The sequence below is a fragment of the Megascapheus bottae genome, chromosome 13, assembly GCF_031878675.1.
Source record: "Megascapheus bottae isolate mThoBot1 chromosome 13, mThoBot2.hap1, whole genome shotgun sequence".
NCBI lineage: Eukaryota > Metazoa > Chordata > Mammalia > Rodentia > Geomyidae > Megascapheus > Megascapheus bottae.
This window is the reverse complement of record NC_143521.1, coordinates 31439204-31464268: the sequence shown is the minus strand read 5'-3', so window position 1 is coordinate 31464268 and position 25065 is coordinate 31439204. Positions and strand designations below refer to the sequence as shown.

General features: G+C 38.9%; 1 protein-coding gene across 2 annotated transcripts in view; it reads right to left on the bottom strand.

Annotated features, from left to right (window-relative positions):
• The window catches only part of Scfd2 (sec1 family domain containing 2), a 304676-nt gene extending 279611 nt beyond the window's left edge, over positions 1 to 25065 (bottom strand). For both annotated transcript variants that reach the window (XM_090343607.1, XM_090343606.1), the window contains exons 1-4: positions 24124 to 25065; positions 21228 to 21396; positions 13046 to 13173; positions 297 to 472 (exon numbers count right to left, since the gene is read on the bottom strand). In XM_090343607.1, the coding sequence (XP_090199733.1) occupies positions 297 to 472; positions 13046 to 13173; positions 21228 to 21396; positions 24124 to 24961 (1311 nt within the window). In that variant the 5' untranslated portion in view covers positions 24962 to 25065. The remainder of the gene's footprint in view (positions 1 to 296; positions 473 to 13045; positions 13174 to 21227; positions 21397 to 24123) is intronic.

Below are 25065 nucleotides of genomic sequence, written 5' to 3'. Positions count from 1 at the left end.
ATTTGACTTCTCAAAAAAAATCCAAATGGCACAAAATGGAAATGAAGTTTTCCAGCTTCTAACAAAGCTAGACAAATACTCAAAAATCATTCTTAATATTGAGAAACTAAAGATGTCACTGTCAAAAAATTAAACAAATACAGAAACAGCACTAGGATTAATGTGGAGGTAAAGAATTTAACCCAGGGTACATCAACAATATGATTTATTACTAAGTCTGTAGTCAATATCAAAGGTTTTCTCTGGAAGTCAAAACTGATTAATAAATAATCCAACTAGTTCCCATAACAACATACCTGGAGGAGAAGCCTTTCACATGCCAGAAAGTTGTCCCATTTGGCAGTCTGTGGGTGTTTCAAAGTTTGAACTGCAGCCAGTCCAAGCTGTAGGATCCCACAATGATTCACTAGAGCTTTAAGGTTGTTCTTGAAGAGTTGAATATAGGATGTGAGCTGCCCTGGAGTGACTCTTCCTAGAGAAATGTAACAATTTATCAGTGTACACTCTCTGAGAGTTGTGAAAATCATGAAAAGGATGCTTTGAAAGATTACATTGTCTTGTATATGTACAAAACTTCAGCATTTCTTTAGCTGCTGTGATCTTACCAACAACATAGTAACAGCAGTAAAATCCATAAGGAATCTGTTGAAGGACCTAGGCAAGATTATATTGCTAGTAGAGCTAATTTTACAATCTTTTTTGGTACTAGTACTTGGACTTGAACTCAGGCCCTAGGCTCAAAGCTAGTGCTCTATCACGTGGTCCACAACTCCATTTCCAACTTTGTGGTGGCTAACTGAAAAATAACAGTCTCATAGACTTTCCTTCCCAGTTTGGCTGTGAACTACAATCCTTAGATCTCAGCATCCCGAGTAAATACTCAGGATGGTACTCAGGATGGTACTCAGTGACAATTCATTTGGTTATTTTATAATACCCTATGAACAAGTTATCAAATAAAGTCAAGTGACAAAAAGTAGGTAAGATTGCACACGTGTATAAAAAAGTAGAGGAGAAGCCAGATGCGGTGGCTCATGCCTATAATCCTAGCTACTCAGGAGGCTGAGATCTGAGAATTACTGTAATGCCAGCCTGAACAATAAAGACTGTGAGACTCTTATCTCCAATTAACCACTAGAAAACCAGAAGCGGCGCTGTGGCTCAAGGGGTAGGGCCATAATCTTGAGCTGAAGAGCTCAGGGACAATGCCCAGGTCCAAAGTTCAAGCCCCACAACTAACAACAACAACAACAAAAAAGTAGAGGAGATTTTTCTTTTATGATTTATAGGTAAAACTTTTGCATTGATATCAATAGGTCCATAACAATATTTATAAGTATTAACATCTATTTTTGCATAGGACAAAAATGTAGAGAACAGAATCAATCAAAGATGAGAAGAAAGCATTTAACGTGACATATAGTACATTTGCTACAATGCCCACCTAAATTTAGAACAAAAGAATTTACTTCAAAAGTACATAAGGAGGGCTAGGAGTATAGCCCTAGTGGTACAGTGCTTGCTTGTATTCATGAAGTGCTGTGTTAGATTCCTCAATATCACATAGATAGAAAAAGCCAGAAGTAGTGCTATGGCTCAAGTGGCAGAATTGTATCCTTGAGAAAAAGTGCTCAAGGAAAATGTCCAGGCCCTGAGTTCAAGCCCCAGGACTAGCAAAAAAAAAAAAAAAAAGTATGCACACACACACACACATCACACACATATGCCAACATAAAATTTGTTGATTCATTCTTTCAGGACCCAGAACTCTAACTTTAGCTCACAGCAGTGCTTTGACTCAAATTCTACTCTCCCACTATTAAATTCCATTGCTGACATCCATTAGTGCCAGGTATCTGATTCTCCTCATAAAACAAACAGAAGACAATAAGGAAAGCACAAGATATATCCATGTGCATCTATCCATGTCATGTTTGTAAAATATTTCTGCCATATACTTTATTCTCACAATAATACTTTTAATTTTTAAGAGACTTTTAAATTTGTAATGAATATCAATTGCCTTCAACAAGAAAATTCATTCTTTTTTTGTATTTTTTATTGTAATTAATAAAAGGGTTATGTGATATTTGCCATATAGAAGGTGCATTAATTCACATACATTGATACTCTTTCACATGTCTTGGTACCCTTTACCCTCCCCCCCACCCCCGAAAATTTATTCTTAAATTGTATAATTCAGTGAGTTTTTGGTATGGCTATGTAGTTGGCAATCATCTGTACTTTATTATTTCATAATATTTCACCACTCCTAAAAGAAATTTTATTCTCAAATATAAAGGCTCCATATATATAATCTGAACAAAATTTGTAGCTGGGACAAAACTGTAGTTCATTCTACAAGAAATAGAGAAGCTTTAATAAAAATGAGAATATTCAAGTTAAAGTAAAACTATGTAATAAAACTATCATCATGTATATTGTTTAATTTCATCATGTATGAATACTAATGGAAGCCAAAAGAAAAGAAAACTAACTGATGAAGCAAAAAAAAAAAAATGGTTAAAACCTTTCTCTGACCCCCAGAAAGGCTTGAGGAAAGGCTGTGTCTAGAATACAATCAATTCCAGACTCAGAAGTCTTGGATATAATGGAGAGAAAATGAAGAATGTGGTGTGTACACAGCAAAGCATCCAAACCTTAAGCACAAATTTCACATATGTATCTGTCCATGTAATCACCTCCCAGGTCAATGTCTAGCACTCTAGAAGTCTCCACTGTATGCTTATCCAGTCAACAACCCCACAGTATAAACCATTACTTTGAGCCCTAACATCATTTTTTTTGGCTAGTCATGGGGCTTGAACTCAGGGCCCGAGTACTGTCCTTGGACTTTTCTCAAGGCTAGCACACTGCCACTTGAGCCACAGCACCACTTCTGGCCTTTTCTGTGTATGTGGTACCGAGGAATTGAATCCGGGACTTCATGCATGCTAGGTAAGCACTCTACCACTAGGCCAAACTCCCGGCCCCCTAGCTCATCATTTTTGTGTACTTTTTGAACTGTGGATAATTGGAATCCTATACAAAGACTGGTTTGTATCTCTCTTCATTTACTCAACATTATTCTCAATCTATTTTTGTCATTCTCATTTATTGTTTTATATGACTATAACAGTTTAATTGTTTTTCTGGTCCTGGGGCTTGAACTCTGGGACTGGGCACTGTCCCTGAGCTTTTATGCTCAAAGCTAGCACCCTACCTCTTGAACCACACCTCCTTTGATGGTTAATTGGAGATAAGAGTCTCATGGACTTTCCTGCCCAGACTAGCTTTAAAAAGTAATCCTCAGGTCTCAGCCTCCTGACTAGCCCAGCATTATAGGAATGAGCTACTGTGCCTGGCTTATAAGAAGCCTTTTTCTTTAATCCATTCTTCTGCTGAAGCACATTTACTTTCTCTACTTTGAGACCGTTACAAATAATAACACTACAAAAACTGCAATCCATGCCTTTTGGTGTACATATATAGTCGTTTACATTTGATCTATGTCCAGGTTCTGGGTGAGTGAGTTTTACTTGGTACTTTCCAACAGTTTTCCATGGTTATATCAACATCCTCACACACTTCAAATTTGATTTAACTTAATATATTTTTATAGCCATAATGTTTAAAATGAAGAAAAACTATATTAATACGTTTTCTTCATAGTGTTTTATGCTAAGTAGTCAAAACTCTAGTAAGAGAAAAGCCATTCAGAATGAAAACCACATTATCATGCTAACCATTAGACATGCAAATATTAGTCTCTAATTTTTCATTTCCATATTTATTCTCTTACCTAATTACATATAAAAATGCTTTGAAGGCAAGATATTAATTTAAGGAATTATCATCAAAAGCATAACGGTAGGAGCATGGGGACAGTGTGTAATTCACTTTTGATTTTACATTTGTGTTTTCTATAAGCTTATGCTAGTAAGGCTCTTTACATATTCTCATGTGGAACAGACTTTTTTTCTGAGAAATTTGACTTTATTACTATTACTGATTTGTACAATGGGTAAAAAATTCTTTCAACAGATAAAGAAACAGAAGAGTACTAATAACTGCCTATTTCCCACCTCAATGGCGGTCAAAGGGAATGGAAATACGGTTCATGTAAGACAAAGAGATTTAAGTCAGCCCTGAGAAAAGCATTTCCTAATCAAGATGACTATTACACACTGAAACATGTTATTAATAGGGAAAGAGAGAAGAAAATATAAACTTTCTCCCACAGGGATTTGAAGGGCAGTATATACAGCCATCTGTATAGCCAAAGTTGGATAAATACCAGCTGTGAATGGACATCCATTTTATAACACCATAAATACTAACAAAGGTTAGCTGAGGTACTCTTTAAATACTATGTATTTTTTATTACACAAGTTTTTGAGCTCTCCAGCATTACAATAATTGCAGCAGAAACTAGTGTGAAAACAGCACCTTAGTTATACAAATCAATTCAATTCAATGGATCAAAAATTCAATAATCTGTTATAAAATCTAGTTCTAGTCCAATACAGAATAAAGTACAACTGCCTTAGGATCAAGGGTCACAAATAGAAAATAAACATCTCTCCCCAAAGTTATACCAAATAGTGAAATACAAAACCACCAGGAACATTTATGGTTTGGCTTGCTATGGAAATGCAGCTTTCCTGAGGCTAATTTAAACACTGTCTCCACATTTATAAACTCAGCAGAAAGCAAGCAGAGCTTTAGCTATCCAGGGACACAATACCAGGCTGCAACAGGAACATTTTCTTCAAGGCCCACTCTGACTTGGAAAGGAATTTCTGCTCTAAAAAAAAAAAAAAAAAAAAAAAAAAAAAAAACCCTCTAAATTTAATTTAAAACAAAACAAAAACAAAATCTCCTGCTCTATTACCATAAACCTTACCACCATATCATGCTGTCATGATATTTTTATTCCAGTTAATATTTCCATGTTCAAGACCACTTATGTTGCCAAAGTGTAAAAGATGGCCAACTTGAAGTGCTTGTGTTCCTTTCTACCTCTGAAGAAGAATCAGCAAAGAAAGACTAAAGACAGCACTGAAATATGGTACAACAAGGGAGTGATGTAAAGAAAGGAAGGAAAATTCTTGTTCTACTACAGTAACATGGCCTGTGAGAACCAGGAAGGACTTCTCCCTGCAGGGGAAAGACAAGTCACAAAGTGCTCAGTGACCTCGAACGCTGCTGTAAACATGTACAGTCTTTACTTCTTGAGAAACCTCACAAGCTCTGAGCTCAAATTAGAGAAGTGCCTGGAGCTTTGTGGAGTGAAGTTCACACTGCACTACTCCAGGAAGGTAGCTCACATGTGCCTTATCTCTCATGGCTCAAGGTTAAAGCCACCACTCTCAAGTGGTGTTTGCCTAACAAGTACAACACTGTTGAGTTTAAACCACAACATCACCAAACAAAAACTGGCGAAGAACTAGCAGCTAAAAGTGCTACCTTGCCTCTTAGCCAGTGCATCCTTTCAACCTTGAGGCTCAGTCATCATTGAATCCAGAGGACCACATTTACATAATAATAGTGCATCACTCCCTAGCTAAGCTGCTGCAGCTCCTTTATTATAAACAAGGTGCATTAAGAGGCACTGATCAATTTCCATTCTAGTTGTTGCTTACTCCTCTTCTTTCCAGTTCCTCAGAGCCTAGACCTCTTAGTAAACTCTTATCCCCTAGCATGAGTCAACAGTGTTCTACTGGGCTTAACCCAGAAAAACATTTGTGCTCCCAGATACCTGAACAAATTTCAGTAAACTGTCCCCTTAGGGAAACAGACCCTTGTCTAGACGGTGCCACCCCATCCTCTGAGCCAAATAGCTGTAGAACCCTGTATCCTTAGACTCATAGTCTGAGTTACATTCTGCAATTTCAGTTTCTTCCTGGCTGTACTAGCTTCACAGAGTCTGGGTTCCACACCCCAGAGTCCAGAGGCAAGGCATCATTATATAGTACCCTCTCCCCTCTTGGTGCTCAAATGGCCATTGTGTCCTGCTTGTTCTGTTGTGCGAATACTATCCAAGGCCCAAGTCTCTGGAATACTCCTTCCCCAAAGCCAGAATAATGCTGTGCCCTGGCATTCAGGATCAGTCACAACTCTATCACTGTCCACTAGGTCCAGGCTACTAAGGACTATCTCAAAATCCTAGCTCCTAGATTTGTGGGTGAGCTGCAATCCATGCTTCAGAGAATGAACTGGTCACAGTTATCACCGTAGGTCATAAAGAAACTAAGCCCATGTCCCTAACATCACAGTACCTCCAAATGAACTCTGTGCCCTAGATCACAACACTGCTGTGGTTGACTATGGGTGATGGGTGATGCCTGACACCAAGAAGGACATGCCCACTTAAATCTCTCCTTTGCAGGAAAAGGATAATGTTGGAAGAAATTTCAAACGGTTTGCAACTACGAACCCTAACAACCTTGTCCTACTGTTATCCTAGGCCACCAAGGTACCTACAATCATGGTGCCCACTGACCTCAACTGAAGAAACTACATGAAAACTACACTACTATATCCATCTGGAAAAGAGTCAAGATCCTCTATCCACAAGGCACTCTAGAGCCATCAACAGAACAAAATCTTTCCCTAGGAAAGCCACTCTAACTTTGGAAGAGGCAATGTTCTATAAGATGTACTTATGTTGTCATTGGGGCAGAAAATATATGGAAAGTAAGGAAACACAGCACCACCAAAGCATAGTATCTGTCCAGTTACCACCTAAAGAAAATGAAATTTACAAGCTGACTAAAGAGGGATTCAAAATAATGATCTTAAGGGAACTAGTAAGATATAAGAGAATATAGAATATGGAACCAGGAAAACAATTCCTAAGTTGAAGGATAAACTCACCAAATAGAGCTACTACATAATATTGTCTACATAATTTGAAATTGGATAGGGAAGAGGGGAAAAAAAGATGAGGGGTGGGGTGGGGGGAGGGAAATGGGGACCAAGACATGAGAAAGGGTATCAATGTATGTGAAGTAATGCACCTTCTATCTGGTGAATATAATGCAACCCTTCTATTAATTACAATAAAAAATATTTGAAAAAAAAGTGAGAACCTCTCTCAAGAGAAAATAACAACAACAACAATAGTAACAATCAAAGGATGAGGAAGAAGTAATAAATAGAAATAATTTTGGAGCTGAAGAACTCAGTAAATGAAATTAAAAATACAGAAATCTTTGGGCTGGGAGTTGGGCCTAGTGTAGAGTGCTTGCCAAGCATGCAAGAAGACCTGGGTTCGATTCCTCAGTACCACAAACATAGGGAAAAAAAACAGAAGTAGTGCTAAGGCTCAAGTGGTAGAGCTCTAGCCTTGAGAAAGTCCAAAGACAGTGCTTAGGCCCTGAGCTCAAGCCCAGGACTGACAAAAAAAAATAATAATAATACAGAGATCTTTAACAACAGATTACATTTAGTAGAAGAATCTCTGAACTTGAAAATAGGTATTCTAAAACAACCCAATAAAAAGAAATAAATGCTGGTACCAGTTGCTCACACCTATACTCCTAGCTACTCAGGAGGCTGAGAGCTGAGTATCTCTATTTGAAGCCAGCCTAGGCAGGGAAGTGCAGAAGACTCTTATTTCCAATTAACCACTGGAAAACCAGAAGTGGCGCTGTGACTCAGAGGTAGGACGGCAGGCAGCCTTCAACTGAAGAGCTCAGGGACAGCATCCAAACCCAGAGTCCAAGCCCCACAACCAAAAAAAAAAAAAAAAGAGTAGCACCTGTTCAAAAGCAGATAATGGAAAGAAATCATAAAAAAGAGAGAAATCAGTCTATACTAGATTAATAAATATTAAACTAATAAATAGGCAACCAATATAAAAGATACTTTGAAGAAATCTAGCTGTATGCCTGGGAATGTAGTTTAGTGCTCACCTAGCATGCATGAAGCCCTGGGTTTGATTCCTGATACCACATAAACAAAAAAACAGACAAATAAAATTAATAAAATAAAAACAAAAAAATCACCACAAAAAAAAAATCTAGTTATAAATAGCTGCTCAGAAAGCTGAGATCTGAGAATCAAGGTTCAAAGCCAGCCTGCGCACAAAAGGTCCTGAGACTCTTATCTTCAATTAACCTTTAGAAAACAGGAACAGGAAGTGGGGCTTGACTCAAGAGTAGGGTGGTAGCCTTGAGCTGAAGAGTTCAAGGACAATGCCCAGGCTGAGTTCAAGACCCATGACCCACAAAAAAAAAAAAGGATGAGAGGCCAGGTAATTGGCCTAGTGGTAGAGTGCTTGTCTAGTATGCAGGAAGACCCAGGTTCCATTCCTCAGTACCACATACATAGAAAAAGCCAGAAGTGATCAAGAAAATGTGGTATTTATACACAATGGAATTCTATGTTACCATCAAAAAGAATAACATCACCCCATTAGGAAGGAAATAGAAAGACTTATTAAGTGAAGTAAGCCAGACCCAAAGGCTCAATGGTTTCCCTCATTTGTAATAATTCATACATACCTAGGACTCTCCTAGCAGAGGACTACAATAACGCAAAACCTAGATACACACATAAAGCCATATAGGATGATGCTAAATAAAAGGATCTCCAGGATATGGAAACAACAGCTTTATATAGTTTGATTGTTGTTGTTGTTGTTTTTTGGCCAGTCCTCGGCTTGAGCTCAGGGCCTCAGCACTGTCCTTGGACTTTCTCAAGGCTAGAGCTCTGCCACTTGAGCCTTAGCACCACTTCTGGCTTTTTTCTGTGTATGTGGTACTGAGGAGTCGAACCCGGGTCCTGGAGCATGCTAGGCAAGCACTCTACCGCTAGGCTAAACTCCTGGCCCTGATTGTTGTTCTTAATGTACTGTTATTTCTCTTTTCTTTTGTTGCCCTTTGGTTAATCTCATATTGTTGCCATATCTGACTTTGTTACCTGGCATATTATATATAAGTTTTATTTGTTTATTTGAAATAGGAAAGGGAAGGGGGGGAAACAAGATGATTGGGAGGAGAGTAGAGGGAGGGAAATGGGGACAAAAACATGAGAAGGGGTATCAATGTGTGAGAAGTAATGCACCTACTATCTCACGAATATAATTGTAATCCCTCTCTATACATTACAACTAAAAAAGTAATAAATTTTTTTAAAAAATTAAAAAAGAAAAAGCCAGAAGTGGTAGAGTCCTATTCTTGAGAAAGCCCAAGGTGACTGCTCAGACCCTGAGTTCAAACTCCAAGACTGGGGAGGGGGGGGGAAGATAGCTGGGCGTGGTGGCTCATACCTGTAATCCTAGCCACTCAGGAGGCTGAGATCTGAGGAACAAGGTTGAAGCTAGCCAGGGTACTAAAGACTTTAAGACTCTTATCTCCAATTAACTACTAGAAAATTGGAAGTGGCTGTGGCTCAAGAGGTAGGGTGGTAGCCTTGAGCTGAAGAGCTCAGGGACAACACCCAGGTCCCTGAGTAGGGAGGTAGCCTAAACTGAAGAGCTCAAGGACAGCGCCCAGGCCCAGAGTTTAAGCCTCAGACCAGAGTTCAAGCCTCACAACCAACAAAAAAATAAATAGATAAAAATGATAAGCCAGGCACTGGTAGCTCACATTGGTAATTCTAGCTACAAAAGAAGCTAAGATCTGAGGATAGCAATTTGAAGCCAATCCAGGGAGGAAAATCTGTGATAATGAACTACTATGAAAAAGCCCTGAGCACAAAGAGGTTCAGGGACAGCACTCAGGCACTGAGTTCAAGCCCCAGGACTGACCAAAAAGAAAAATAAAAAGGATGATATAAAGTGATCTGTTTTGCTTCTGCTTTGAAAAGGCTCTTTCTACCACAAATCAATGCCAGAGGAGTAAGTCTCTCCTGTTGGGAGTTATTGAACAAAGTCGTGAAACTCCCTTGATCCCAACCGTACTCTAGAGAAAGATTCTCTGTAAAGTGAATCAGAGTTTAGTTGGGCATCTTCTGTTCATTTCTACTCTGAGTGGCCACTTTGGATTTAAACAGATGGATTCCTTTAGATCTATTTGTTTTTTATTTTCAGACCACATTTTTCATTATGCAGCCAGTGGGAAAAATACAATTCACTTTTGGTGTTTAAAAAAAAAAAGCACTTTTCTGGAACATATCTACTTAACTGACAATTTAATAACAAGCCCTCAGTAAGATGACATATGTTTATATGTATAATGATAAAATGAATTCTTTTCTTTGTTTTTCCAAATAAACTTTTATCATCTAAAAATGGTGCTTATTTCTCTTGGTGCTCATGTTTTAATATGAATTTACCTTGTGCTGAATAATTTTAAATTTAAAATCTGAGGTTTCAATCACAGGAACCCTCTCATTGAATTTAAACACAAGACAATCCTCAGTTTAAAATTAAAATCCATTCAATGTCTCAAAAATAATAGAAGTCTCTATCACAGTCAGAAAAAATTTATACTTCAGAATTTACAATGGATGACAAGTAGTGCATAATTAAAATACATTTCATAGTTCTAAATGTTTCTAGAAAATACATTCCAGCCATTTAGGACACCAGAGCATGACTTTTTAATGATAAGCTCTATAATAGGCAGATTTTACATATCAATGTCTTACTATGTTTTAAGCTTCCAGGTCTTTTTATGGTTATGTGGTTTGCATGTGGAAATGAGACTCACATAAAGATTCTGGGTAAGTGATACAAGACAGAAATGGGTAGCTATACTGTGCAATCCTTTGCTAAACTTTAGCTGGCACAAGGCTTATTCCCTCAGTTTACTTCTGGACTCTTAGGAGAGGGCAAACATTTTTATCTTTTCTAAAAAAAATGTTTTCTGGTTGACATAAAGCTCATTTAAATTTGAATTCCTCAAGGGGTTACTCATCTTCCTTTAAAATGTTGGCTCTCTTTATTTGGAAAAACACAACTCTTTATAAAAATAAAGTCTGTTGCTCTTTCAAGGGTCCAGCACCAAGCAGTAAAATTTGATTCATGCTTTATGATACCATTGTAAGGCTATTTCACTGAAGCACACGTTAAATTAACCTTATCAGAACCTTTTGTGCAGTGCTGCTTTTCTTCATTCACTTTTCTTCATATGAATTATTTCTTTTCATCATATTCATGAATAAGAAATACTCTTTTCATCATATTCATGAATAAGAAATACTAAGAGGGACCGGGAGTTTGGCCTAGTGGTTAAAGTGCTTGCCTAGCATGCATGAAGACCCAGGTTCGATTCCTCGGTACCACATACATAGATAAAAGCCGGAAGTGGTGCTGAAGCTCAAGTGGTAGAGCTCTAGCCTTGAGAAAGTCCAAGGACAGTGCTCAGGCCCTGAGCTCAAGCCCAGGACTGGCAAAAAAAAAAAAAAAAAGAAATACTAAGAAAGTGAATATATCTCTTATAAATGCATACCCAAGACTGGAAAACAAAAGGAGGCGGGGGAAGGTAAAAAGAAAGGAGAAAAAGGACAGAAACAAAACAGCAAAAGTATTTTTACTCCAAAACAACATATACGATTTCTGTTCTTAGTTAATATAGTATTACTAGGATTTTATAAGAAGAGTTTATATTCTCTGGCATCAGAATACTTGCATTAAAATTGTTGGTTTGTGGGCTAGGAGTTTGGCCTAGTGGTAGAGTGCTTGCCTACCATGCACAAAGACCCGAGTTTGATTCCTTGGTACCACATACATAGAAAAGCTGGAAGTGGTGCTGTGGCTCAAATGGTAAAACTCTAGCCTTGAGGAAAGCCCAAGGACTGTACTCAGGCCCTGAGTTCAAGTCCCAGGACTGGCAAAAAACAAACAAACAAACAAACAAAAATTGTAGGTTATCAGTTCTATGGCCTTGGCAACTTAATTTTTGTCTAGCTCTTTATATGAAAATGAGATGTATTCATGTTTGCTATCAGTGATAATATTCAATGTTCAATGTACCTATATGAAAGTGGAAACTGATAATTTAGGGGATGGGTGGGGTTGGGAGGGATGAGAAAAATGAAAGGGTGACGCTGCTCAAGATGGATTATACTCTCACAATTGACATGCTGAACTGAAATCTCTTTGTACAACCCCTTAAAGATAAAGTTTATATTTCTATGTTGTTCTCACAGGAAGTAAACAAAAATAATAAATAAAATAACACATGTGCCTGGCACCAGTGGCTCACACCTGTAATCCTATTTACTCAGAAGCTGAGAGTTTAGGATCATGGTTCAAAGCCAGTCCAAGAGCCTCTTATCTCCAATTAACCACCATAAAAACAAAGGTGGAGCTGTGGCTCAAGTGGTAGGTCACTAGTCTTGAGCACAAAAGTTCAGGAATAACAGTCAAGCCCTTAGTTCAACCCCCAGGACTGGACATAAAAAAAAAAAAAGGCCAGGCACAGTGGCTCACGCCTATAATCCTAATTACTCAGGAGGCTGAGATCTGAGGATCAAGATTCAAAGCCAGCTTGGGCACAAAAGGACCTGAGACTCTTATCTCCAATGAACCTCTAGAAAATGGGAAGTGGGGCTTGGCTCAAGGGCAGTGGTGGTAGCCTTGAGCTGAAGAGCTCAGGGACAGCGCCCAGGCCCAGAGATCAAGTCGCATGACCAACCAAAAACAACAAAAAAGAAAGACAAAGAAAGAGAGAGAGAGCACAGAAACACAGGAAGGAAATAAAAAAGGCCAAAGAAATATTCTTTGTAAGAAAGAGTCTAAGAAAGTTGTTGAGGGCTGGGAGTTTTTAGCCTAGTGGTAGAGTGCTTGCTAGCAGGCACAAGGACCTGGGTTTGATTCCTCAGTACCACAAAGAAGCCAGAAATGGTGCTATGGTTCGAGTAAGTAGAGCTCTAGCCTTGAAAAGGCCCAACGACAGTGCCCAGGCCCTGAGTTCAAGGCCCAAGACTGGCCAAAAAAAAGAAAGTTGTTGAGCCCCAGAGCAGTGCTCCCACTGTCCTTCTCTATGCTACTATATTGCATGTTGGCTGAGTTGACCCACCATTCAGAGCATGCTTCAGCAAGCATCCTGAGTGCCTGGGCTCACAGTCTAGGGGAAAAGGATAGGCTTACCCATACTCATTTTGATGGGCAGGTTCTCTCGGCTTGCTGCTTCCACTAGATGTCTCCGAACTTCCATCACTGCTTCTTTTTGTTTGGTGTTCAGTAAAGCTTCCCATAGAGCTCTGGCTGCTAGGTCACTGCAGAAAACCATAAAAAGAGCTTTAGATTTAATTTATACTGGAAAACTGAAGGGGCTAAAAAGATTATGTCACCCCAACAATAAAATTTTTAAAAAGAATACATATCTTTTTAGAACATTAACATAGTGCGTCCCATAGATAGGTTTGACATATTCAAGTGATTGGTTGCTAGAGTAATATAAATGTTTTAGAAGCCAAAATTAAATATATAGATAAAATTATTTATTAATAGTTATATGTGGCATAGAACAACTTGAGGCAAAATATTTATCTGAGAAACAAAGTAATCAGTAATGAAAATTTCTTTTCAAAAATTACTTCATAGAGCTCGTGCAGTAGTTCACACCTATAATCCTAGCTACTCAGGAGGATGAGATTTGAGGATCAAGGTTCAAAGCCAGCCTGGGCACAAAAGGACTTGAGACTCTTACCTCCAATTAACCTCTAGAAACAGGAAGTAGGGCTTGGCTCAAGAGTAGGGTGGTAGCCATGAGCTGAAGAGCTCAGGGACAGCACCCAAGCTAAGTTCAAGCCCCATGAACCACAAAAAAAAAAAAAAAAAAAAAAAAGTACTTCACAGATTTCCTAATTCACAGGCTTTCCAGTGAACAAAAATCAAAATTTGCACTAAATAATCATGGCCTGAAGTGTTCTACTTTGCACCTTAGGTTAGAAGAATGGCACTTACAGAAGCCTTTACCATAAACCATTGATAACAGCCCAGAACACTGTATTATGCAGGGTCTCATCTAGATTCATTTCTCCAATAGCTCTGTCTCACCCAGCACACCAAGTCCAAATTAAATTATAAATAAGTACAATGTTCTTCCTGGAAGACCTATGCCTTATAGCCAAATACATTTGTAGTAACATTTCAAAAATAAATATAAAGAAACAAGGGTGACTTCTGTTCTTTCTAGCAACGTCTTCCCCAGCTTAAAGCCTCACTAACTCTTCTATGCTAGTAGAAGCTAACAATGTATTTTAACATAGTGTTAAAAGTTATGTCAATTAAAATAGTAATTTACCTTGGAAAGTATACCCATTAGGATCTTTAAAGTTTTAATTTGATGTGGGACAATAAAATTTTATATTTTAGTATTCAATCTAATGTTTGATATGCAATAATCTTTGAATAATAGTTCTTTTATTATCATCTATTTTCCATAATGAAGATAACATCTCTTTTCTATGAACTCTATTCAGAGGCTGTGAATGTGGCTTAGTGGTAAAGTGCATACCTAGCATGCATAAAGCCCTGAGTTCAATTCCTCAGTACCATATACACAGAAAAAGCTGGAATGAACTAGTGCCCTGAGTTCAAGCCCTAAGACTGCCAAAACAAACAGACAAATAAACTGATATCATTATAACCCACGTGGTAACTAATCTTTGTTGTCTACTTGACTGAAATATGATAGCCACTTAGGCTGGGAATATGGCTTAGTGGTAGAGTGTCAGGAACATTCTCCCCCTCCCTGAATTCTTAGCATAAGAATGTGCCTGCATAGTTCCTTGCCCTAAGGGCAACATTTTGTAATTAGGCCACTAAGCAACGCATGCCTGCTTGTATTGATATGCAAACATCCTACCACCTGACCTGAGCTCAAATCTAGCTCTGGAGATGCCAATGGGCTGTGTGAGATGACATTAGGACTTCACAGCCTTTTATAGGTAAACCTCATTATTTTCATTCATTGAGAACACTGGACTGAGAGTTTGGCCTAGTAGAATGCTTGCCTAGCATGTACAAAGACTGGGATTTGATTCCTGGGTCCCATATACATAGAAAAAGCTGGAAGTGGTGCTGTGGCTCACATGGTAGAGCTCTAGCCTTGAGGAAGTCCAAGGATGGTGCTTAGGCCTTGAGCTCAAGCCCCAGGAAAAAAGGTAACAAAAAAGGAGAACTCACTATCTCATCAATAGTATGACTATGTTATATTATTGAATAGCAATTTTCAATAATATATATCACTGACTTTATTTTTTAGATGAGAAAACAGATTCTTAAGAGCTTAAATAACATACCCCAAATTATAGCTAATGACTTATTTCTTGAATCAGGCTCCAAAGTCCATTTATTTACCATGATTACTCTATTCTGTTCTGTGAAAGACTTGAACTGGAGTGCCAATATCTGAGGTTCTGTGGGTCCCTAAAAAATACATGTTTTATGCTCCAACTTCACATGAATAAATTTGATCAGCTTTCTAAAGCCTATAAAAACATGAGTAAATATCTTGTGTTATTGTTTCTTTTATTAAAATACTTTTTTCTTTCTTTACAAATCCAATAACAATAATAAAAACTAACAAAAGAAAATTTCCAATAGCTTGAGTAATATAAATTAAGCAATTTTCTACTTTCCTCTTGTATTTAATGTCATATTTTTCAGAGATAAACACGAATTTTTATGGATTCTGAACATATTTTATTTGTTACAATACAATCTTTGAAGTACACAATTAAAATGTAGAATATTTGACCTATGAAAAGATCTATTGTGCTACTATGAAATTTTATTCATTTCTATATTGTCAATAACTACATCAATGACAAATATATATTAATATATTTTTCTTTTTTTTGTGGGTCATGGGCTTGAACTCTGGGCCTAGGCACTGTCCCTGAGCTCTTTAGCTCAAGGGTACTGCCCTCCCCCCTGAGCCATGGCCCCACTTCCTGTTTTGTAGTGGTTAAGTGGAGATAAGAGTCTCTCTTTAAAACCATCCTACACTTGAGAAATAATATCAACCTCCCAAAAATATTATTGGCATAATCTAGCATTACCTATATGAAATACTGTTAATATAAGTAATACGACTATAGTCTTCTAGCACAAGTTTATATTGGAACAAATAAATCACTGATGGTTTTTAGTGCTGGGGCTGGCTTTAAACATGATTCTCAGATCTCAGCCTCCTCTGTAGCTAGAATTATAAGGGATAGACACCATGTCCAGGGATTTTTGTTTTGTTTTGTCTTTTGTTTGTTTGTTGTTATGAACTTGAACTCTGACCTGGGCCCTGTCCCTGAGCTTTTCAGCTCAAGGCTACGCTCTACCACTTGAGCTACAGCACCACTTCCAGTTTTCTGGTTATTAATTGGAGCTAGAGTCTCCTAGACTTTTGTGCCCACGCTGGCTTTGAGGGCTGGCTTTGAACAGTGATCTTCAGATCTCAGCCTCCTGAATAGCTAAGATTACATGTGTGAACCACTGGTACTGGCTTAAACTGATTATCTTCTATCCTTAACATATGAAACTATTTTTTTTACAAAATATCATGCTTAATGAATACAAACTGAGATAACATTCAAGATGCATTGACACTTGATTTATAGAATTGTAATCTCTTTGTTTTTGCTGTTGTTGTTGTTTTTTGCCAGTCCTGGGCTTGAGCTCAGGGCCTGAGCACTGAGCCTTGGACTTTTTCAAGGCTAGAACTCTACCACTTGAGCCTCAGCACCACTTCCGGCTTTTTCTATATATGTGGTACCAAGGAATTGAACCCGGGTCTTCGTGCATGCTAGGCAAGCACTTTAACCACTGGGTCAAACTCCCGGCCCAAGAACTGTAATCTCTTTGTATAACTACTTAATAAGAACAATAAGAATGAAGAGTACAAAGCAATAATGTTACTTTAACCTGTTAGAAATAGCTTTTTAAAGTCTCAAGAGACTCTACATGTGAAGACATGATCCTCTCAGTTCCTGCTGGTTGTTTACTCACTAGAACTACTCAACCTCCACTATTAATGAAATCTTAGAAGCTACTCTGGTTTGGAATGTTTGAAATGTCAAATGTAGTCCACTAGAAAAATCAGGAAATATCTGTCACCAAATAAAATATAAAGAAGATGGTATTAATTTTTAAAAGGTGGCTGAATGGTGCATCATAGTGCCGCTTCAATCAAGTGGAAGGCACACAAGACACAGGATGAAATGTGAATGCATATCATTATCTGTGACTAAACTCTCTGGAATGGGCAAGTTTCTTTATGGCATGCACAGGAAGTTAAGCTTACTCAGGATTTCCACATTCGTTATATCACAACAGAAATGCAATAATAACAACAAGAATGCAACTACTTTTAAACAGAACAGGCACACAGCTGAGTCATAATTTTTCACATCAGAAAATAATAACTTCCATCAGTGTAAACTTAGTAAGTTCTAAAGGTAAATTTCTTAAATTATAGAAGCTTTATCATCTTTCATCTTAACTGCTTTCTTTTTTTTTTTTTTTTGTCCTTTTCTTTCCTTTTCTTTTTTTGGCCAGGACCAAAACCTGAAACTCAGAATCTCACACTCCCACTCACGTTTTTATACTTAAACCTAGAGTTTTACCATTTGAGCCATGTCTCTAGTTGGCATTTTTGCCAACTGGAGATAGAGTCTCATAATCGATCTGAAATCTTCCAGAGCTCAGCCTTCTGAGTTGGTAGGGTTACAGGTATAAGCTATCATTTCTGGCTTGATTGCTGTTTTCAAAAATCACTTAACCTTTAGTAAATCTATCCATTAACTTTTCCATTTCAATGAAATTAAAAATGGTGCAGTGTAGGGTGTGTGTAGACTAGAAACCTGGTAGTGAGAAGCAGTGTTGTCTTCCTCCTTTCTTTCAAAATATAAGCACTTCCTGTGTTCTGTATACTCATTGAGAAGCCTCTAGAACCTTGCCAGGGAGAGTGGCCATCTAGCAGAGTAATGGGAATTGAGCACAATCCTGCAGTGTGACAACAGCAACCCAGGAACAGTATAGTACCTGACCTGATCTCAGTGTGGGGTGATCATCAGAAAGTGTCTGACATGTGCCCTGAGGGCTGAAAATGAGGAGTTAGCACATAGACAGAGGACCAAGGACATGTCCTCAATGACTTAACTTCCTCCAACTCAGCCCATCTCTGAATATTCACAAAATGGATGGCTAATCCATCATCAATGGATTAGTTCAGTGATTAAGTCAGGGACTTCAAGACCCAATTATTTCACAGGAGCTGTTAACATGTGAACCTTTTAGGAGATACTTAGTATCTGATCATAACATACACTGCTCACTCCTATTTTTCTATCAATGATGTTTCACTCAAATTGATTCTTAGATTTCAGGTCTCACCTGTCTTGGGCCTAAATATGCCTTCTTTCACGGCTAAAACCGTCTCTGGTTTACTTTATTCTCCTTCAAGCTTTGCTTTAAGGAAACATAATTTTACACTATTGATTCAAATCATTGCTGTCAGCCATTATCCCAGCGTGCCATTATTAGAAGGCAGAGAAAAGGAAAACTCAGGAAAAAAAAAAGTCCCAAAGCAAGAATAACGGGCAGAAATTAGCAGAGAGACTGTAAACAGAGCTGAGGGACAATTTAGGTTTGCTGTTGTTGAATGTATGTACTCTTTTCTATACAGCATAAAATTTAGAAGCACCCCAGTGAAGATTGTGATTGGAAAACTACTGAGTTCAATTTTCAGACTAGCTCTTTTTACTTGGCATTGATCATCAAGCTAATTAGGAACTGCAATCACATCTTGTCATTCAAACACAATAAGTCTTTCCATTCCTTTTTGATTTTAGCTTAACTTCAGAGGGTTGCTGGCTTTGTTTAAAAGAGCCATAATTTCCATTTAAATTACAAATCCCAAAGCCACAATGACCCAGAGTTCAGTCTTCTCACAACAGATACCACAAACCATTTAAAATTTTCAATATGGAAAAGATTTGGGGGCTTTGAATGCACATTCCTTAACCAACAAATACTACAACAGAGTAGCAATATGTCAATAATTATAGACCAGGAATATCTACCTTCAAACCTTCTTTTATGATATATAATTTAAAAAGAATTCTGTAAAAGGTATTTAAATCAAGAAATGAAAGCTGGGCACCAGTGGCTCATGCCTGTAATCCTGAGATCTGAGGATCATGGTTCCAAGCCAGCTCAGACAGTAAAGTCCATGAAACTCTTATATCCAATAAAACAATCAAAAAGCAGGAAGTGGCACTGTGGCTCAAGTGGTAGAGTGTTAGTCTTGAGCATAAAGTGGCCTAGGGAAACCGGACATAGTGGCTCATGCCTATAATCCTAGCTACTCAAGAGTCTGAGATCTGAGGATGGCAGTCAGAGCCAGCACAGGAACTAAAGAATGTGAGACTCTTATCTTCAATTAATCACTAGAAAAGGGGAAATAGTGCTATGGCTCCAGGGGTAGAGCTTTAGCCTTGAGCTGAAGAACTCAGGGACAGTGCCCAGGCCCAGAGTCCAAGCCCCATGATCCCCCCCCCAAAAAATAATAAAAATAAAAAAGAGGCTCAGAAGCCAGCTTGGTGGCTTATGCATGTAATCCTAGCTACTCAGGAGGCTGAGATCTGAGGATCAAGGTTCAAAGCCAGCCCGGGCACAAAAGGACCTGAGACTCTTATGTCCAATTAACTGCTAGAAAATGGGAGGTGTGGCTTGGTTCAGGGTAAGGGGGTAACCTTGAGCTGAAGAGTTCAGGGACAATACCCAGCCTGAGGGGTAGGGCAGTAGCCTTGAGCTGAAGAGCTCAAGGACAGTGCCCAGACCCAGAGTTCAAGCCCCAGGACCAGCCCCCCGCCCCCCAAAAAAAAGATAAAAGAAAAAAGGAAAAAAAGAAATGCACCTTGGATATCTTTTTTTTTTTTTTTGCCAGTCCTGGGCTTGACCTCAGGGCCTGAACACTGTCCTTGGACTTTCTCAAGGCTAGAGCTCTACCACTTGAGCCTCAGCACCACTTCCAGCTTTTTTCTATGTATGTGGTACCGAGGAATTGAACCCGGGTCTTCATGCAAGCTACGCAAGCACTTTAACCACTAGGCCAAACTCCCAGCCCCACCTTGGGATATCTTGGGTATATTAAATAATTTTAAATTTCTTAGTGGATACTTTTATGTTTAATTTTCAAAGAAATGACAAACTATTCATTAATTATTTTCAAAAAGTATAATTGAGTGGAGGTGTGATTCTGTTGGTAGAGCACTAGTCAATGAGTGAAAACTTTAGGTATGAAGTTTGAGTTCTAGTCTCAGACCAAAATAAATGAAATCATAACAGAGTCTAGGTGATCTTTTAAAAAAAAAATCCCTCAATGAAGTTATATTAGCAATCCATTCTGAGAATATGTAGGACCTGTTCCTTTCCAAATTGCAATATTTACTTGAAAAGTACAATACAACATGTTTAAAGTGGAGATGGGGAGATACCCACAGATACTAAATGTTACTACCTTCCTTCTCACTGACATAGACAAAGTTAATGTGGGTTAGAGTATACATAGACTAGGGCTATATTGTGTACTAGAGTACACAGACAGATGTAGCTCTGTATACAGCACCTGTCTAGAACATACAAGACCCTAGGTTGCATCCCCAGTATCAAAACAACATTAACAACCAAAACATAGTCATATTCCTCAGAAACTTAATGAAAGAATAAGATATACTACATATACACACAATCTCTGTCTCTGTCTCTGTTTCTCTCTCTCTCTCTCTCTCTCTCTCTCTCTCTCTCTCTCTCTCTCTCTCTCTCTTCTCATGCCTTGTGCAGCTCCATCACCACTCATCTATTCAACAAATACCTCTAGTAGAGAAACAAACCACAATATAACATAAATAACTATAGTAAAAAGTAAGACATGAAGCCAGGTGCCAGTTGCTTATGCTTGTAATTCTAGCTACTCAGGAAGCTAAGATCTGAGGATCACAGTTCACAGCCTGGGAAGTAAAGCCCACAAGACTCATCCAAAATAGACAGATTTGGAGTTGTAGCTCCAGTGTTAGGGTGCTAGCCTTGAGTACAAAAACTCAGAGACAGAGCCGGGGCCCTGAGTTCAAGCTGCAGGACCACCACCACCACCACCACCAACAACAACAACAACAAAAAGTAAGACATGATAAGAACTACCTAGTAGCTGATATTACAATTACAAACATATGCTTCATTTTGTCTCTATGTTTCTTTTCTATATAATCAAACTAGAGCAAGAAAAAGAGGAGGAGAACAAGAGATAAAAAGAAACTCTATGTCTTACTTAGATTGAGCAAGACAGCCTGGTGCAAGCACGTTCTGATTATCATCCTCAGCCTGGAGTGCTGTGAGCTCCACCATGTTGACCATCACATCATTTATGTGACCTGGAAGCTGCGGGAGCACTGAAATCATCTTCTCCACCAAGTTGTCTCCATGGTGTCCAATCGCTCCTGTTTGAGTAGATGAGCAAGTGTAAACTCACAAATTGGGAAAAAAAAAAGTGAACTGGAAAAATGCTTTCTACACTATCAATCCATCCCTTAAAAATTACAGACATTTTTTACTTGTTCACAATTATTTAGTCAATGATTGTCTCATGGGGTGGAATTAATGGTCCATTAGGAAAAGTTCATATCTGTTCTGGTTACCACATATATCCTAGTTCAGTGTCTACATATATATTTGCTTAATATATTACCACCCTATAGTGAATCTATGAAATAGTGTCCTATATACTATGTTGAAATAATACTTTAGAGATGAAGACATCCAGAAGAGCTTAGGACTTGAGTAAAAAACAGCACATCCTTACATGCTTACTATATGTTATAATGGCAAATGTCCTACTTGTTTATACAGTCAAATTAGCAGCTATTGGGCTCTCACTAAGTATTTGTTAGATATGAGTAAGTGAAAATGGTAACAGACTACAGCAACAGCAAAATATATTGAATGTTTTCTAAGCATCAGGCACTGTTTGAGAAACTTTAAATGTATCAGTTCTACTAAAAATGAATGAAAGACCTCTAATTAAAACTTAAGATTAGTAATACAATTCAATCAATGCTTTTTCCATAAAACTTCCTCCAGAAGTCATCATTGCATGGAAGGCATTATTCCATCAGTGAAGACTAACCATATCTATTTATTATGATCCCATCCACTTAAAATCAACTAATATTTTGCTTCCAAATCTCTCCCCCCACACTGGATTTTTGCCATGTTATTTTAACAAATAAGGGACAAAGAGTCAGGAAATATCAAACTATGGACACAAGAAATAATGATCATCACCATTCTCACCTTTATCATATTAGCTAATATTTCTCTAGGGCTTATGATATAACATATATTAAGTTCATGTCACTCACTTATTAGCAACCGGGAAAACAAGGAAATTGTCTAAACTGCACATTACTGCTTCCCTAATATCTGGAATTGTGCTGGGCACACAGTAGACACCCAATATATATATTCACTAAAAACTTTAGTAATGCAATAACAACAAGAAATCTCAGATGCCGGGGCCGGGAGTTTGGCCTAGTGGTTAAAGTGCTTGCATAGCATGCATGAAGACCGGGGTTCGATTCCTCGGTACCACATACATAGAAAAAAAGCCAGAAGTGGTACTGAGGCTCAAGTGGTAGAGCTCTAGCCTTGAGAAAGTCCAAGGACAGTGCTCAGGTCCTGAGCTCAAGCCCAGGACTGGCAAAAAAAAAAAAGAAAAAGAAATCTCAGATGCCATTAGAAAAAAATCAGTGTTGGCTTCAATGAATGTCTGCTTTCAATACATTTATTTATCCATTCATTCAATATATATTTACTATATTCTCTTTTCAAGGTACTCTTTTTAGTGCTGGTTATTAAACATAAAACTAAACAAAATAGGGACCCCTCCTCTACACACATAAATTTCCATTCTCACGGGAGGATAGGGACAATAATTAGTAGTGTCAGACAGTGTGTGTGAGGGGGAAGCAACGACAAAGTAGAGAAAGGCTTACAGAGTGTAAAGACAGTTGTCAGGGAAAAGTCTCTCTAGAAATGAGGTATCAACTGAGAAGAAATTCAAAGAAAATGTGGGAGAAAATCAAGTTAACATCTGCACAAACAATACAGGAGGAGACAGAGAAATTTCAAAATCCCTAAGATTGTCCAGGTCTGAGCAGCAACAAGGTGGCCAGTGTTAAAGGGAGTTTAGGGGAAAGGACAGGTTGTGTGTGACCTTACCAGTAATTATTAGTTGAGTTTGGCAGTAGGCGTGACAACTATAAGCAAACAAATGATGAAGTATTCATTGATACCTGTACATCCTCCTATAGTTCTTAAAGTTTTATTGTTATTTGCTTTCTGTGCTGTGTCAAATACTGCTTTAAGGTTCAGAAAAAAACATTTTGATAACTGAAAATTAGGGTTAGCAATATAAAATCTATTGGAGACCCTGACAAAATAAGTATCTGGGAACTATCAGAAAATAAAAGTTAATTGAAGAGGTGAACAAGAGAAAATTGGGGAAGATGATTGTAGCGACAACAAGAATAAACAAATCTTTCAAGTTTGCTGCAAACTGACACAAAAAAAACTGTTACTAAAATTGGAGGGGCATAAGAGGTAAAGAAAGGAGATGTTCCATCTTATTTATATATTAAAAAGACAAAAATAGTGACCTAGAAAAAAGAAGTATTTGACAAAGGTTAATGTATGAGAGAAGTCAAAAGGAACAAGACAGTCTACATAGATGAAAAAGTTGCTGTTAGTAAGAGTATGAAGAAATATTCACAGGTACATCTGTAGAAAGAGTGGTGATTCGGTAATGGAAGTAAAAGAAGTTTCTGCGGGCTTACACTTTCTCAGTGTTAATGAAAACAAGTAGACAGGGGATTAGTGTAGGGAAGGAGATTCAGAGACTTGAGGAGAATGAAAGCATGAGATGATACACTGAATAAACTTTGATATTGTACCAAACCTTAGTCTCTTTTTTTCTTAGCTGCTTTATTTTGTACCTTTGGGAAGAGAAAAGACTTGCTTATTTTGTTGTGTATGCAGGAAAAAAGGGTCAGTTATAAATCAAAGAATAAATAAGCAATTATTGCTATGTTGCTGGACAGCCAGACTATTAACTGGAGTCCCAGCACCTTGGAGAGTGGTTTGAAGCCCTCCTAGTCAAGGTCCCTTACCTGTGAGATCCAGAGTTCTGTCCACAAAGACCATGGATGCCCTGCCTATAGCAGTCTTCCTCCTATTCTTGGCAGGCGCATAATTGGCCATATCTGCAGCAATAATACGACTGAGAGAACCCACAGCAAAACATTCCTCTCGTACCCCTAGGTGTTCACAGAGCGAACTGAGGCCTGACACCAAGCATCTTATCTGCAGCAGCAGTTCTGGGGTCAGAGCAGTGGCATCCACCTCACCCAGGCTGCCCAGCTTCCTCTTGTCCGGTCGGGCACTGTTAAGGAGATGCACATCCTGTGGTAGCAGTGGGAAGAGAGTAGCGAAGGCCGGAGTCAAAGCAAGGTGGGGAGCAGCAGGGGCGAGCAACAAGGGGACATGAAGCACCTCGGCCGTGTAGTTCATGTTGCCCATCCACTCACAGAGCTTCTCCTCCAGCTGCTCGAACACCGGCTGCTGCCCCTCTAATTCGGCCGCAGCAGCGGCGGGCACGTGGTTAGCCGTGAGGTGGACGGCGTGGCTCACGGCCGTGACCACCACACAATATTGAAAATGACTACGGCAGACGATTTCTCGCAGAGTCTCCACCGTCCGGCCTTTCAGCAGGCAGCTCAACACGAACAGCGCCTTCGGCTGCTCGGCCCCGCCACCCACTGCGTCGCGTTCGAACTCCCGCAGGTGACAGGCCGGACCCCCCACCGCCTCCAGGATCCGCGGGTAGCCGCACCCCCAGTGCAGGCTCTCAGCGCAGGCGGCGTCTAGGTAGACCACGGCCCGCTTTGCCTTAGCCAGCACCTGCTCCCAGCCTTGCTGGGTAAAGGACTGCACGCCCGGGACGCTCATGGCTCGGGGTTCACGGCGTCTAGAAACTCGGGTGCAGGAACTTCTGTCCTAACTCACCACTTCCGGAAAGTGAGTTTTCCCCGGGACTTTGACAGTCAACACCG